The sequence below is a fragment of the Miniopterus schreibersii genome (genome assembly GCF_964146895.1).
Source record: "Miniopterus schreibersii genome assembly, chromosome: 5".
Lineage (NCBI taxonomy): Eukaryota > Metazoa > Chordata > Mammalia > Chiroptera > Miniopteridae > Miniopterus > Miniopterus schreibersii.
The window spans coordinates 55329253-55345756 of NC_138106.1; the positions used below are offsets into that span (position 1 = coordinate 55329253).

A 16504-nucleotide genomic window follows, 5' to 3' on the forward strand; every position below is an offset into this window, starting at 1 on the left:
AATAATAAAATGCTTTTGGAATTGTTTATAGGATTTTGGGGTTTATTTATTTATAGGGTACAAGTGACTGATTCCAGAAAGGATATGTAACTCATGGTTATACGTGAAATACAACAGGATAACAGTACAAGTAGGTGAGAAAGGTAAATGAAAAAGTAAAACTAGGAGACACAATAGACCCAGATATGAGGCTAAACATAAATTTATAATTTGGGACTGATGCTGTCAACTGATATTTGTATGTTGCTTGTTCAACTGTTCTAAGATGGTAACTCTAATGTATTTTCAAATGATGTAAAGTTTGAGGTAATTTTTCAAACGTTCTAGCTTACTAGAAAGGTTAATAAGCTGCTCTTTGTTAAGTAGGTTGTAGCCTTAAGTTTTATGTTATATACAGACTTACAAAAAATAAATAAAACAGTGCCTTTGTATGTACTGCATCCTTCCTTTCCTCAGCCATCCTATCATTTTCTTCTATTTCCTTTCCCTTCTTTATCTGGCCTTGTTCTTTCCCTGTTCTGCTTTCTGCATGTTTTCCCCCTTATCTGTACTAGTGGTTCTCAAACTTTAGGCTGTTTGAGAATGACCTAGTGGGTTGTTTAAAAGTGCTGATTCTCAGTCTCTTCTAAGATAAACACAGCCAGGGAATGGAGCCAGAAGTTTGTGATTTAACTAGGAGCCCAGGTGATTTTGGTGCAAGGAGCCTGAAATGTAGTCAGATAAACACTGGTTTAGCTTCCTTTCCCAGAGGCTGAACACCCTGATTTAATTCAGAGTTCTTAATCGGGTGACTTTACAGCTTATTTCTCCTAGCTTCCTACCAAGTGGCAGTAGCTACTAAGTGCCTTAAAACATGGACAATACCAAGGAGATCTCATTCATGACAAGTCTAGAAATAGCCATCAGCTTCTAAGACTCTAAGACTTAAGGTCCAGTCTTCTGCTTTTATTTGCATATGACTCTACTGAGCTAGTCAGTCTCCCTGAACTTAGGTTCCTTCATCTGAAATGGCATTATTGTTCAAGAATCATAAACTTTTACAGTTGAAAGAGACTGGAGATGATCCCTCATTGGAAAAACCAGAGTGGTTCAGTGAGTTGTCCAAGAAGGTAAAACTATAAAGCCCTAATTGGACTGCAAGCCTAGCACTTTTTAATTTCATTAATATTCCTTTGGAGTAAGTTTCTTCACCTTCCCTTTCTCATCTTGTGCCCCTTACAATTCTGAGAAAAATCCAAAAGACTTCGTATAATGCGCCTACAAAATGATACTTTGTATATATTTATAAGGAATGTAGTATTCTATATCAGTTAATTTTCCAGACAAGTTAAATTAAAATGTTTTAAAATTTTTTAAGTGAAATCTAAAAACCATAACTTACCTAGTAAATTAGATTAGAAACTAGTTAGTGTCATCATAGTGAATGCCAATTTAATCACTTCTGGTGGTATTAGAACACTCAGGTCATTTATGAGAGAAGGGTGGTGAGACTTCCAAGTGTCTTCAAATCCTCTTGACCTTATTTCAGCCACTGCCATGATGACCAATTTGGAGTAGGACTAGACAACTGCACCTTGCCTCCTGCTCCAGGGACCTCTCACTTCCTGCCTCCTGGCTTCTGACAAGCTGCAGAAACTGCTTGGCCCTTGGACATGTACAACTCCCCCCTTCAAAGACAATTCAGAGGCACATTTCATAAGGCTTCTCAGGTCCCTCAAGATCAAGCACTAGTGCCTATGTAGTATCCAACTCAATGCATCCTTGATTAGCTTTCCTTCCTTTGGTTTCATTTCTCCATCACACCCCTTTCCTGGGATCACTTCTTAAACAACTGCACGCAAATCTTGGGCTATGCTTTTAGGAGAAACAAGGGTAAGACAAGCAGTAAAGTAACACTGGCAGGCAGAAAGATAACTTCTAAGAAAGATAATTCAGTTGTCACCATATATTTTACTTTGCAAATGCCTATATAAAAACGATTTTCTTTTTTTTTTGAGCCCAACACGCTGCTGGTTAGAATAGACCAGTGCTATCAACTATAAAACTGAAAATACATTCAGAATTGAATTTTCTAAAGCCCCAGAACTGTTTTACAGCCTTAATTTTTTATCTAGTGCTATTGCTATAACAATACTCAGCCTCACTTTGAGAAGCTAAGCCACTTACATGAATAGGTCAGTACCATCTTCACAAAAATCCTTTCCATTAACTCTAGTTCAAAGTAAGGCTTTATCTTTCCATTCTGAATCTTAATGTACTGTTTCTAAACAGTCCTACTGACTTTGTTCTCATCCTCTGTAAACCAGTTTAAAAGAGTTTTCTTATTTTTTGTCTTTCACTAGAGAAAATGTTACTTCCTCCATGACGAGATATCTGATAAACCTGCCTGTGTGTTTTACTGTATTCTGGGGTTGGTTTCCCTTTACAAATATGCATAGTATGCAGATGTCCTTTTTCCATATAATATACCACATTAATCTTCATAGCTTGTGGGGTTAAAGTTACAAATGAAGCTCAAAATCAAGTAATTAGCACAAGGTCCAACATATAAAAAATAATAGAACTGGAACTTGAATTCTACTCTTCTGATTTTGAATCCCATGTTTACCTGAAGGTAACTGATTCCAGCCTGAATTTATTGGTGTTTCCAGCGTGGACCAACTGAAATTTTATCAAGAATAGTGTTTTGTTTTTTCAAATATTCAAACAAGGACTCAGAAAAAAGATAAATTATAGCCATACATAGGAGCATTTATCTTCAACCTGCCTATCAGTGCTTAGCAGAAAAGTAACTCCTTTTTTATCTTCTCTTTTAATATTTAAAATATATACATAAAAGACATTTTCCTTAAAAGGCAAAGCCCAATAAATAACATGCCAAATTCTTCTCTACACAGTAGTAAACAGGTTTTCACCTTTATGGACTTCTATATGCTGCTGGTTTGTCAGTTTAAAATATAGGAAAAACTGCTAGTATCTGTTCTAATAAATGGCATAATTTAATAATTTATAAACCTTTTTTCCCCTAGGCACAAATTCATTCTTGCTTTGGGAAGATATAGGTTTTAAAGCTGAACTGATCCTCTGCAATTACAGATACACAACATTTAAAACAATGTTGAAATGCTAGGTGTTTTACTCCAGCTGGCATAAAAAATGTTGAGTCTTCAGCTAAACTAGATGCCGTTAATTAGTCTTAAGATTTCCTGTTATATCTGCTATAAAGCATCTCAACAGATGGATTCCAGAATAGGTCACAGCACTGTGAAAAGAAAAGAAAAATCATTTTCTCTCTTACTTCAGAGGCAGTAACAGATCTGAATTCATCTAACTTAAAAAATTGTTTACAAACTGTGAGTTCCATGTATGAAAGACAACATCTTAATTTGGCCTACCTTACCTCTCTTCCCCAGCCTCTTGTATTCTAAATCTAGTGGGCCACACTTTCTGATCTATTTCCATCATGATTCTAAAAATTTCACCATACCTACTATTTTGTTTTTTATTTGCCAAACTAAAAGTTTTTTTTTAATGGAGGAATAATTGACATATAACTATATTAGTTTCAGGTGCACAACATAATGATTTAATATTTGTAGATACTGCAAAAAGATCACAGTAAGTCTAGTTAATATCCATCACTGTACATAATTACAAAATTTTTTTCTTGTGATGCGTACTTTTAAGATCTACTCTCTTAAGGGTAGGAGGGAGGGAGAGAGGGAAATAAAAAGAAAAAAAGATACTCTTAGTAACTTTCAAATATGCAATATAGTAAGTAGTATTAGCTATAGTTCTATGCCATCCTGTATATTACATCCAGGACTTATATTACAACTGGAAGCTTATACCTTTTGACCCCTCTTAACCCACTTCTCCCTCCACCCATCCCCCACCTCTGGTAACCACTAATCTCTTCACTTTACCTATGAGCTTGGTTTTCTGTTGTTTAAATTCCACATATAAATGACATCATATGGTGTTTGTCTTTCTCTATTTCACTTAGTATAATGCCTTCAAGGTCCATCCACAAATGGGCAAACGGGCAAGATTTCATTCTTTTTTACAGCCAAATAGTATTCCATTGTGTATTTAACCACCTCTTCCTTATTCATCCATTGATGCACACTTAGGTTGCTTCTATATCCTGGCTATTGAAAAAATGTGGTTGGTGGACATGGGGATACATATATCTTCTCGAATATGTTTTCATTTTTACTGGATAAATATCGAGAAATGGAACAGCTGGATCAAATGGTGGTTTTATTTTTAATTTTTTGAGGAACCTCCATACTTTTTTCCATAATAGCAGTACCAATTTCCATTCCCACCAACAGCGCACAAGAGTTCCCTTTTCTGCACATCCTCTACAACACTTGTTTCTTTTCTTTTTGATAACAGCCATTCTAATAGGCATGAGGGGATATCTCACTGTGGATTTGATTTGCATTTCCCTGATGATTAATGATGTCCAGCATCTTTTCATGTATCTGTTAACCATCTGTATGTCTTCTTTGGAAAAATGTCTATTCAGATCCTCTGCCCATTTTTTAATCGTATAATTATGTTTTTGCTATTGAGTTGTATGAGTTCTTTGTGTATTTTGGGTATTAATCGCTTATCAGATATATGATTTGTAAATATTTTCTCCCATTTAGTAGGTAGCCTTTTCATTTTGTTGATGGTTTCCTTTGCCATGTAGAAGCTTTTCAGTTTGATGTAGTCCTACTTATTTATTTTTGTTTTTGGAATCAGATCCAAAGAAATCATCACCAAGACCAATGTCAAGGAGCTTAACACCTATGTTTTCTTCTAGGAGTTTATGGTTTCAGGCATTACATTCAAGTCTTTAATCTATCTTGAATTAATTTTTGTGTATAGTATATAGTAGTTTACTTTCATTCTTTTGCATGTGGCTGTTTAGTTTTCCCAACACCATTTATTGAAGAGACTGTCCTTTCCCCATTGTATATTCCTGGTTCCTTTTTGTAAATTAACTGACCATTATGTGTAGGCTTATTTCTAGTCTCCTTATTCCGTTCTGTTGATCTTTGTGTCTGTTTTTATGCCAATACCATGCTGTTTTGATTACTACAGCTTTGTAATATACAGTAGTTTGAAGTCAGGGAGCATGCCTCCAGCTTTGTTTTTCTTTCTCACGACTGCTTTGACTATTCAGGGTCTTTTTGGTTCCATATAAATTTAGTATTGTTTGTCCTATTTCTGTGAAAAATACCACTGGAATATCTTTTATTTTGCTTTTTATTTCCCAGACTAAATGTTTGATCTTTTAGTTTGTACTTCTGATGACAACATGCAACCACCTTGACCTTTTTTCATGATTTTTAATAAAGTACCATCACCATTATTATCTTTATTATTTATCTGTTGTACTTTCTCCATCATCCACATCCATTCATCCGTGTGTCCACATCGAAATGACCACACGGTTCCTCAGGATATATGGACTTTTATGGATACACTATGACTTTTATGGATATTAGGTATGGTGTATACCTGTATATAAAACAGTTGAACTCATTTTTCCTGCATTGCTAGTTCCCTTCTTGATAAAGTACAGCATTTCGGACTTTTTGACCAAACCCACCTGCTTGAGAATAGCCCATATGATTCTTGGGTTATAAATGGAGTTACACATATATAGTTTAAAAAAAGAGATACAAGTTAGATAGTCCACACACTAACTACGACACGAACTCATTTGCAACATTTCTGTCAACTCATGATTTTCTTTGTTATTACAATTAGGTCTCATTTTCTTGGAATTTCAGTACACAGAAAACCACAGAAGCTATTATACTATGCCTACTTACATATTTCTTTCTTACAGTTTGTAACAATAGAGTGATCCCAGCATCAATATTTAGGAGCCTTTCACCATTCACCCTTCACTCAGCTGGGGCAGAGTTCAGACATGAAGGCTAGCACTTAACTTTTGCCCACAGGCTTAAAGGCCAAACCTCTCTGGATTACATGTCTATTCATATTTCCACCTTTCTCCTATCAAGATCATATAGGAAGAGAAAGAAATAAAATCTGATTTATTTTACAATAATTATTCTGTGAATAGGCCAAACTCCATCTACAAGGATGAACTGGGATTTGGATATGATAGTAAAAGCAAGGATTATATATAACACTACTTTCAGAATTGGGTTTTGAAAACCCCAAGAGAGTATAGCCTACCAATTTCCTGTATGTGGTCACTGTGGTATAGTGAACACTGACGTTCTTGAAAGTCAGCAGGCACCTGTGTCTCAAGTCTTAGATGTAAGTGCTGTGTGGCTTCTATAGTACCTGGATCACCTATGGTGAGTAGTACAGGGGCAGCAGTCATTCCAGGGTTATAGAGCAGAGAATGCTGGCATATCTAAAAAAGGGAATTTCTGCCATGGCTGGTGTGGCTCAGTTGGTTGGAGTCATCCCGTACACTAAAAGGTGGCAGGTTGAATTCCATGTCAGGGCACATACCCAGGTTGCAGGTTTCATCCCTGGTGGGTGCACATGTGGGAGGCAACTGATCCATGTTTCTCTCTCTCTCTAAAATCAATTTTAAAAAAAGAAAAAAGAAAAAAAAAGAAGGGACTTCCTCTAAAAAAGTACTAGGGAATCTGATATTCTGGGTAGGTGGCCTGACCCCTGCCATTTACTGACTGACCTTTGGCAAGGAAGGAAACTAACATTTATTATACTGTGTGTACTAGATTACAATACATTTTATTTAATCCTTCTAACAATCACATTTTTACTAGTGAGAAAGGACTCAGAAAATGAAATAAATTGCTTTAAAATCTATAGCTAAGAAGTAGAGGAATCATGCAAAACCATGGCCTTACACTAAGGCTTATACTCTTTCTATTATAGCCAATACCTCTCTGAACTCACTTCACTTGTCTGACTTGTAACCATGAAATAGGAATGCTTACTATTTCACAGATCAATTAAGGGCTTTGAATGATCTAGTGACATAACCTTCCCCAAGACCATCAGTTTTCAGATAGTTCTATTAGTTCTTAATGTCGAGCCACAATCTTACTTGATTAGGCTGGTGACACAGAGCTCATAGCAGTGTGGGACTACTGCTTGATCATTCCTTTGTTTTCAACATAATAATTCTATTAATGTAGCTCAAGAAAACATGGTCAGTTTTTCTGCAGCCCCATTATACATTAATTCAAACTCAGCTTCCAGTCAATTACATTTTTTTCCAATATATGCTGCTATTAGGCATAATTTGCCCATCTTATGTTTGTGTTGCCTTTTTAGCTGAAGTATCACTCCCTTATTATTAAATAGTTAAAAAAACACACAGTTATCTTTCTATTACAATGCTCAGGGCTCTAAGAAGAATTAGGATTTCAGTCCTGTCCCTAGGAGTTTCACTGTATATATGGAACACAGACAAGTGAACAGGATAAATACTCAAAGGTAAGCAAAGGGAGAAGAGAATTTTGTAGGAATGAATGAAGAGGAATTTTGTCAGGCATGTTCATAATTACAAACAATTTACATGTGATTTGCACTGGTAGGACGTAGAATGACTGCTTAGAGGACAGTTTCATATATAACTGCTACTTGGTTTCATTATTTTCTTATAACAACTCCCATAGTGTCTTTCACAAAGAAATTAGAGTAAGAAAATCACAGAGGAGTGTTACTCTATCTCTGCAACAATACAGGTTACTTACTGTGTCCACAGTATACACTGAAAGTACAAACTCATGTTTCATTGCTAAACCACACCTAGTATCTCAAAAATTGCCAGCTCATGAAATAAACATTCCGTCTGCTACCATTACTTAATTTTAATGTATATGAAGAATTTCTTCTTTACATATGGTCCTTTTAAAGGAATATTTTTTATCTCTCATAGCCTGATTGAGTTTTCTTCCATATAGTTAAGTTGTTTTTCTTTGGAACTGAGAAAGGGATAGTAGTATCTTTATTGTGGTGGTTGTTTAGCTGATTCTAAAAAGTAAAAAGTTTTCACTTCTGCTGTGGTATAGGGTTGAGCCAGGCTGAGGAAGAAAGAGAATGAAAAAACCTACAAGGAAGATACAGCAAAATTTGCAGAAGGAAGAAAGAATAGAGGGAAGAAAAAATTAAAAGTACTTTTGGGTTGTACTAATAAATCATGGCTAAGTGCATAGTCTTCCAAACTTCACTAATTTTAAATGATATGACAGTTTAAGACACACTGATTTGCACTTGATCTTAGCCAAAAGGCCGAGATATGATAAGAAACACTGACGTAACACAGTGTAACAAAGTTGTTAGTATATAAAGCTGCGAAAACAATTCAACTCTTACCTTACAGGAAACAACTGAGGAAAACATCCTTGGGTTTTAGTGTCAACAAACTTCTGGATCTGAAGCACTTGTTTTAAAAGATGACCCTTGGAAGACTTGTCAATTTTTGTTAATACCATCTGCAAGAACACAAATATTTAAGCATTAGAAATAAAGTATTTTAAAACATACAGTTTGACACATTTTAGCTATAAATTTTCAATAACTAGGTTACCTGTGCAAGTTTCTTAATCTCTTGGTACTTGTTTCCTCTTCTATAAAATAAAAGCAATGTACACTAAAGGAGTTACTGTGAAGATTAAATGAGTTAATGTACACAATGTATAAAGCATACACTCTGTGTTTGCTGTTTAATGGTCCTTTAACTACAAAGGACTATACTACCTTGAATTTAAAACCAGTGGAAAGGACCCTGGAGCCATATTTGCTACTCCCATAAACCAAAGGTTTCATATGATCACTATATATCTGTGGTCAAAGACATTTAAGTGAGTATAGCATTATTAGGTTGATTCATATAAAACTGCCAACTTATAATGATTTTTGACCTACAAAATGGTTCCATCTTATATGAAATAATTTGAATGAAAAATTAGAAATCAGGCTATTTGTAGGTTGTATCCACTATTCCAAGTTATATATAGTTATATTCCAAGTAAGCCTAGAATTTACTAGGCTTACTAGTAAATAATTACATTGAATAATTTACTTATTCAAAGACGATTACATATTAGAGGGAAGGCCAAGGCATGGCTGATAGTAAAATCAATTAAAAAGTAAAACCTTGATCTATCAGATTTTCCTGGGGAATTTCTATAAAATTAAATTTCCTGACTCACCATTTACACTTTTCAGTTATAAAAAATATAAATGGCAGAGGGAGTAAGAAGCAAAAAGTGTGTGGTTTCTAATGACCTGTGAATCCCACCAAATGGGAGTCTTTCCTCATAAAGGCAAATGCTGATATTTAAAAGGAAATATAATTCCTCTATTACAAACTCTTTTTCAAAAAAGAAAGTAACATTTCTTTAAAGTTAAAACTGAAGAAAATATATGATTTCATAAACTGGTACCTAAGATACCAAATCAGGAATACTATCACTTAAAAAAAACCCCAAACCAGTTTGGTATTATTTAGGCATTTTTACTGTGTAGACTACGTTTATCATTCCTTCTGCTCCTCATAACTGTAGGTTATCACTAATATTCCACAGGGCTTTGCAAACCCCAAGAACTCCATAACTACAACAATACAAAAAAGTTTCTGACTTGTAACATGATTTGATTTGCATTAAACTCCACTGTTACATTTTAGTGGTTTTCTGGCTTTTTTTAAAAACCAAATTATAGTCAATGGGTTCTTTACTTCTCCTTAGAAAGGAACTTTAAGAGTGCTATTTTATTTGGAAAACTCACAAAGCAAAATAAATGTGGATACCAACCTACTAATCTGTATTCTATTCTAAAGCAAACAACAAAAACAACACTGGTAAGATATTCCTAGAAGAAATTTTGTTTCCTTTAAGAATACAGTATAAAAATCCTACTTGTATGTGCTGGAGCCTGCCATGTTCTTGTAGTGGTTCTTAAATTCCAAATTAGCTTAGTAAATTTTCAGTTGCAGTTTTATTTACATACTGATAAGTACTATCTGCCAAACTGCTATTAAAGAGCTACTAACTTGTTTTAGACAAATGTTCACATTGCCATTAAAAAAGCCCATCACAATAAAAAGCAGCTAGGAGCACTAAATAAACAGCTTTAAAAAACTTTACTTTGACCATAATTGTGAAAAATTAAAGCTGAGAAAAGGAAAAGAGAATAAAAATAGCACAGAACTTATTTTATTAATGGCTAACAATCGAAAAGATAACTCAAAAGGTACTCCCTTATCGCATGAAGAGGCAAGACCTACTTATTCATTAAAGGACACACACACACACACACACACAGAACTGGTATTTCTAACTGCAACCATGATTCAAAAGAAATACTTACCACATAAGGTAATGCAAACTCTTCACACATTTCTATGGCAATATTGTCTGCTTTTTGAATTCCGACAACACTATCCACTAACAAAAATGTTCTCATCAAACTATAAGAATGTAGAAATAAAGATTAATTACAATATAAAATACACCCCCCCCCCCCATGCTAATAAATTTTCCTTTGACTAATTTTCAATCCAAAATTTAAAAATTTCTTTAGGCAAAAGGAATTCTCAGTTTACCAGAAAGTCCATCCTACAGTCCAAGAGTTAACTAAATTCACTAAATATTAATTTATTTCAGTAGCATGTACTGAACATGACTCTATACTTAGAACTGGATACAAAGGTGAATGAGCCCCTTCCTCTAACAGTCTGAACTCTAGTGAGAGAAAGAGACATGAACCCAATTAACTATGTTATCATAAAAATGTCTAAATTTTGAAATATTATAAGACTAACAGATAACACAAAACAGACACATTTTATTTTGTATTTTCTTGTGTAAGTATCTCATGTTAGTTTCTATGTAAAGCTACAACAAGCAAGATACTTGTTAACACATTTTTATACTTCAAAAGTTAAACATAAATTTTCCTATATATGTGCAAAGCTTGTAACATACAACTGCCACTTGCCTCCTCAGGGAGATCAAAAAAGGTAACATTTACAGAGGATTTGACTTCAGAAATACTTTAAGAATGATTAGAATTTACAGAAGTTTATTTATAAATGCCACATTAACCAACAAAGTTCATTTTCAAAATTAGCCATCTAAGAGTTTGGTATAAAAAAATTAGTAAACTCTGCTAAAGTATTACTTGTAGTCTCAATTTAGAAAAACACTTAAATTTAAGATTAAGCTAACCTACAGGAAAGAAACAAAGCAAGCAGTAACTACCACGGTCCTAAATATTGTGCTACAGAATATTACAAGAATAAAATGGACTTTCTAAAAGAAGTTTGATAAAACTACAGTGGTTATCATGTGTAGAATGCTCTATTAATGAAAATATGCTTTGGGGTTCAATGTATAACTATTATAAAAAATGTTTTTCCTTACTTCTTTCGTTCTTTTAGATAGGTCTCTACCATATCAACAAAATCTTCAGGTGCTCTATAGCCATAACCTGGCATGTCCACCAATGTAAAATATTTTCCAACTTTGAAAAAATTCATTTTCTTTGTGTGTCCCTGATAAAAGTAAATGGAAAAAATGAAAACTTTCTTAAAATATCCACCATTATATATTTCATCTTAAAATGTTTTCTATTCAATCATATTTATTAACATGTATAAGTATTCTGTATATAACCCCAGCTATGCTGATAATTATACAGGAAAAGATAGAAGTGACTGGAGATAAACTTAGATGATACTACTTTTCTCCAATTCATAATTTTAAGAGAATATGTATGACTTAAGAAGAATTTTAGATTCCATATTAGAAATATGTAGACAAAACTTTTTGGAGTCTTTCCTATTTCATTAGCTCTCTCTCAGTTAAAAAGTTAACCTGGTGTGACTACTAGTCAATATTCTCTGATGAGTAATATTTCTCTAAGGAGAAATGAATTATGTTACAGGTAAGTTAAATTACATACTTACTTACTGTTAGTCATACAGTCATAAAACCTAGATGCAAAGCCTGATAGTTTATTATGCCTAGATTACTGTTTCCCTAAAATCAACATGTTTTGCATGTTTCATTAGATGGGTTTTAGTGCCTTCATTAAACCATTTTTTAAAAAGCATGTACAACACTACAAAATACCTGTGCAACTAAAATTCATGTACAGATGATAAGTGGTTTATGATAAGTGGTTCATAATTTTCTGTCTCTATGGACATTTATTAATCCAAAAAGGAAAGATTAAGATACATAATTTAAAAAGTCAATTGTTTGGAACTTAGAACAAATATTTTCACAGGAAAGGTGTTATAACTGGTACTTAGCTTCCTAGTCCACTGTCTATCTATAGGAAAATGATTTTAGAATTACAGATGAGGAATGTCAGAAATACATTTCTTGCATTGTCCTCTCATAGCAGGAAGGGAAGCACCCTACCCAGAAGTGTGAATTTACCTGGGTTATTTGGTGAGGTAGGGCAGGAGGATTAATGAATGACAACAATCATCAGTGATAGAGCCAGGGAATCAACTTCATGAAGAATTGGGGAGCAAGAGAGGACTAGTGAAGCCTCCTGGAACAGTTCCAATGCAAGGAAAGGGGGCAGTTTATATTGGGTTGGTGGGAATGTTTTGCTATGGATAGATAATAAGGTGAGGGGAACTGGGGGTAAGTACTGAAGAGAAGGTATCTTAGATATTGGTAGAGTCTGCATCATTGAGAAGGAAGTAGAGGAAATTAGAAAATGACAGAAAGCTACTACAGCACACTGGCTGGGATAATAAGCACATGATTCGGCCCAGGGTAGACTGGGTATATGTATGAGTTAGCAAGGTATAAAAGATTATAGGAGGAAAAAAGACACTTTACAACTGTTTCCTCTGAAATCAATGTAGAACTAAGATGATCATTCTCGGAAGCAAATATAGAATAACAGTAGAAATACTCTTTGGAAAAGACTTAGACCAAGGAAGATTTCCTCAAGATACTACTAAAATAAATCCAGCCCGGCCGGGCGTGGCTCAGCGGTTGAGCATCAACCTAGGATCCAGGCGATTGGGGTTCGATTCCCGGTCAGGGCAAATGCCCGGGTTGCGGGCTCGATCAATGACTCTCTCATCATTGATGTTTCTCTCTCTCTCTCTCTCCTTTCCTCTCTCTGAAATCAATAAAGATATATTTAAAAATAAAATAAATCCAGAGGTATGTCCTTTTCTTCAAAGAAATACACAGGCATTGATGAAATCTCTTACTTTACTACTTGTTTGAAAGAAATCACTTTTCTAGGAAGTTGGCAATTTATGATTTCTTGTACCTCCTAATATTTATTATTCATCTTAGTCAATTCAGAGACAGTTCAGACAGATTTTAAATTTCAACTTACCGGGGTTTTAGAGACTCTGACTTCAACCTCTGGAGCCAATGAAAACAAAGCCTTTATTAGAGAGGATTTCCCAACATTGCTTCTGCCTATAAAACATACCTTGTATAAGAAATAAAAAAATGAAAAAATGAAGGGGAGCTGGGTGAAAAAGGTGAAGGGATTAAGCAAAAAAAATACACTCACAGACACAGACAACAGTGTGGAGTGTGGTTGTCATTTTTTTATTTGAGAATCTTGCAGCATACCCACACTGGTCGATGCTCTAGTGTAGAAAGCAACAAAATATTCCTGATCATTACTATTAATATACATGACTCTGCTTTTTAACGTGGTATTGAAGGGGGTACAATACAAATCAGTGGTTCTAAGTGAAGGCAGTAGTGGTGTGTTTTGGAAATGTGTAAGGAAATTTCTGGTTATCAATATGATCAGGTGGCATTTAGTAGGCAGGGGTCAGGGATGCTATGTATTATGCAAAACTGGGGCCAGTTCTTCAAAATGAATTGATCTGAATCCTGCTTAAATTTCAAAATGCTCTGCCAGATTAAATACAATGATGATCTATAGATAATAAAACTAAATTTTAAAAAACAAATTACACAAAAAGTCCAGTAATTTAAAAGATTAAATCAAAAAGCAATGCTATCTCAAAATCATTAAATGACATATGTGCTCTTAAATTATAGCAGCTGTAAATATAGTAGAAGAAAATTTTCAGTGCAGTGGTACAGCTACTACAAATACAGCAGGTCCCTGATAACATCCTTTTGTTCAAAGTCACTTTGTTATAAAGTTGATGAGAAAAAAACAAATTCAATTCATGGCCAGGGCCACTATCTGTGTGGAGTTTGCATGTTCTCCCCATGTTTGTGTGGCTTTTCTCTGGGTACTTCCACATCCCAAAGATGTGCACATTAGGTGAACCTGGAAGTCTAAATTGTACCACTCTGAGTGTGGGGGTGTGTGAGGGAGCCCTGCATGGCATTCTGTCCAGGGCTGGTTCCTGCCTTGTGCCGTTGTTACTGGGGAGATGATGAGGGAACCTCGGTTCTTGTCTTCTTGAGGAAAAGATTTCAATCAAGAAATTCTTGCTTTTTTTTTGTAGAAAAGAAAGCAAGAATTTATTGGCTGCAGCAAAAATATACTTAGGACGGTGAAACAAAGAAGGTACATAGAAGCAACAGGAAAGCCTAGGTTGGGCTGTGTTGGCTCACTTTGAAGTCAGAGAGAGAAAAGGGAGCCTTGGAGAAAGGTTCAGGCGGTAAGCCTGGGAAGAGCTGCCACTGTCCATTTCTCCCTGGGTCGAAAGTCTCTTTGGTTCCCTTAGATGGAAGAAGAGAGGAGACGGCACTGGCATGGTACGGCGGGGCGGGAGCTAGGACATTCATTTCTAGGGGTTTTAAAGGATAGGCGTTTAGGGGAGAATCAATAGAATATTCTTCAAGCTTTATACTGATGTACCAGAATGAGGTTTATTCTCTTAATTTGTCTGTTTTAATGTGTGGCTTGAAAATGGCACTAATTGGATTTCTGTTATCTGTCTCCAACAACAGGACAGTTTAAGCTATTTACCCTCTGGCTGGGGAGGAGAGGTGCAAACCATTTACCCTTAAGTGTCCTTGGTTTAGGGAAGATAGGATTTACTAGGTGGCTGCGAACTGCTGTTTAACTATGCTTCCCTATTCCACTTGTCCTGGAATTTCCCCAGCTTCTTACTATACATAACACCCTGAGCTGCCAGGAGAGGCCCTGGCCGTTACCCTCAACTACAATAAACAGGTTAGAAAATAATTACCTTACTTGTTTCTGTTAATCATTCTTAAACGTATGTATAGTTTACATTTACCTCAATGTTTAATAGTAGACATGTTTTGGGCCTTTAGATGTTATGTGATGTTTTTGGGACGAGAAATATGCCATAAGAACTTAACTCTTGTTTGTATCAATTAGCCTTTGGTAAAGCTGATTTCATTATACGTTATATCGCCTCAAGTCTCAGGTTCCAAGAAACTATTACTATGTAAGTGAGGGCTTACTGTACGTAAAGCGATCTGAGTGGGTTTTGTGTGTGTTTTTTACCAGACCTAGAACAAAATATTATTAAACTAAAGTACGTGCATAAAATGTACAATCATGGGATGTCACTAAAGTTGTTTTAAAAAATCTACATTATTGCCATCTACGCATCTCTTTTTTTCCACAGGATAGGAAATTTAGATTGGGTGAAAATTACATATTGATAAGGGCCACATCATTTGTGAAAATTATACTTTTCATATTCTTCACTTTGTTTTCCCTGCTTCAGTTAGGGAAACACTAAAAGGACACGTTTTTGAACACTTAGCTTCTCAGAGTCTTCTACACTCATTACCAAAATAATTAAAACTAGCTTTTCTTACTTATTTAAATAGCGATATGCTTACACACAGAAAGTCTCTCTGGTTTTGTGACAACAGGTGACAGAAAAACTCCTTCTCAGCTCTCACCTCGGGGCGGAGGAGGTCCGGGGCGTGGTCCAGACGCACCGCAGAACTGAGGTACTCGATGCGGTTTCGGGCGGTGGCCGTGAAGAAGCTCTCGGCTCTCGCGACGTCCTCCAGGCTCGGGTCGAAGATCCTCAGCTGAAGAAGGTCCGGCTCGGAGTCCGGGAGGAGATACCGCTGGAGTTCCTGCAGTGGGAACACGAGCTTCGTCAGTTGCGGTTTTGGCAGCTGTAGAACCTCAGAGAAGGCGTGGGGCTTTCTGTAAGCTCGGCTCAAGCGCCCCAGCGCTGCGGGCATCTCCAACAGCCTGCCCAAGCCTGGCAGCAGCATGGGCGCAGCCATGTTTCTCTCCCAGAAGCCCCGCAGCGGGACCTCATTCCCCCAGCGTCGGGCTGCGCGTGCTAAGCCTGCTGGGAATTGTAGTCTCGTTAGGTCTCGCCTTCCCTCCCTAGCCCGACGGTCTTTGCCTGCAGTGGGCCGGGGACAGGCCTTGCTGGAGGGGGACACCCACTAGGTGCCTTCCACACTCTGGCCTTGATGACGGTATCTTTGACTTGTATGTCGCTGTGGGGAGGCTGTTGACCGATTTCCAGTAGTCAAGAGACACACCTGGCTGTGTGGCCCTTCCGTCTCAAGGGAAGGAAAACGTGTGAAGCTGTGGTGGGGTTCAGGCCCCTTTACTCTTC

At 36.1% G+C, this 16504-nt stretch overlaps 1 protein-coding gene across 7 annotated transcripts in view; it reads right to left on the reverse strand.

Annotated features, from left to right (window-relative positions):
* The window catches only part of GTPBP8 (GTP binding protein 8), a 202298-nt gene extending 186103 nt beyond the window's left edge, over positions 1–16195 (reverse strand). For 3 of the 7 annotated variants that reach the window (XR_013998903.1, XR_013998905.1, XM_081138691.1), the window contains exons 1-5: positions 15822–16163; positions 13336–13434; positions 11385–11515; positions 10330–10429; positions 8332–8450 (exon numbers count right to left, since the gene is read on the reverse strand). Coding sequence is in view for 5 of the 7 variants with exons in the window: in XM_081138691.1 (XP_080994817.1) it covers positions 8332–8450; positions 10330–10429; positions 11385–11515; positions 13336–13434; positions 15822–16160 (788 nt within the window). In the remaining 2 variants the exon portion in view is untranslated. Of the gene's footprint in view, positions 1–27; positions 3263–8331; positions 8451–10329; positions 10430–11384; positions 11516–13335; positions 13435–15821 lie in introns of those variants that run through there. The other 4 variants (XM_081138689.1, XM_081138690.1, XM_081138688.1 and 1 more) reach the window with 4 other exon arrangements.
* Between the last annotated feature and the right edge of the window lie 309 nt (positions 16196–16504).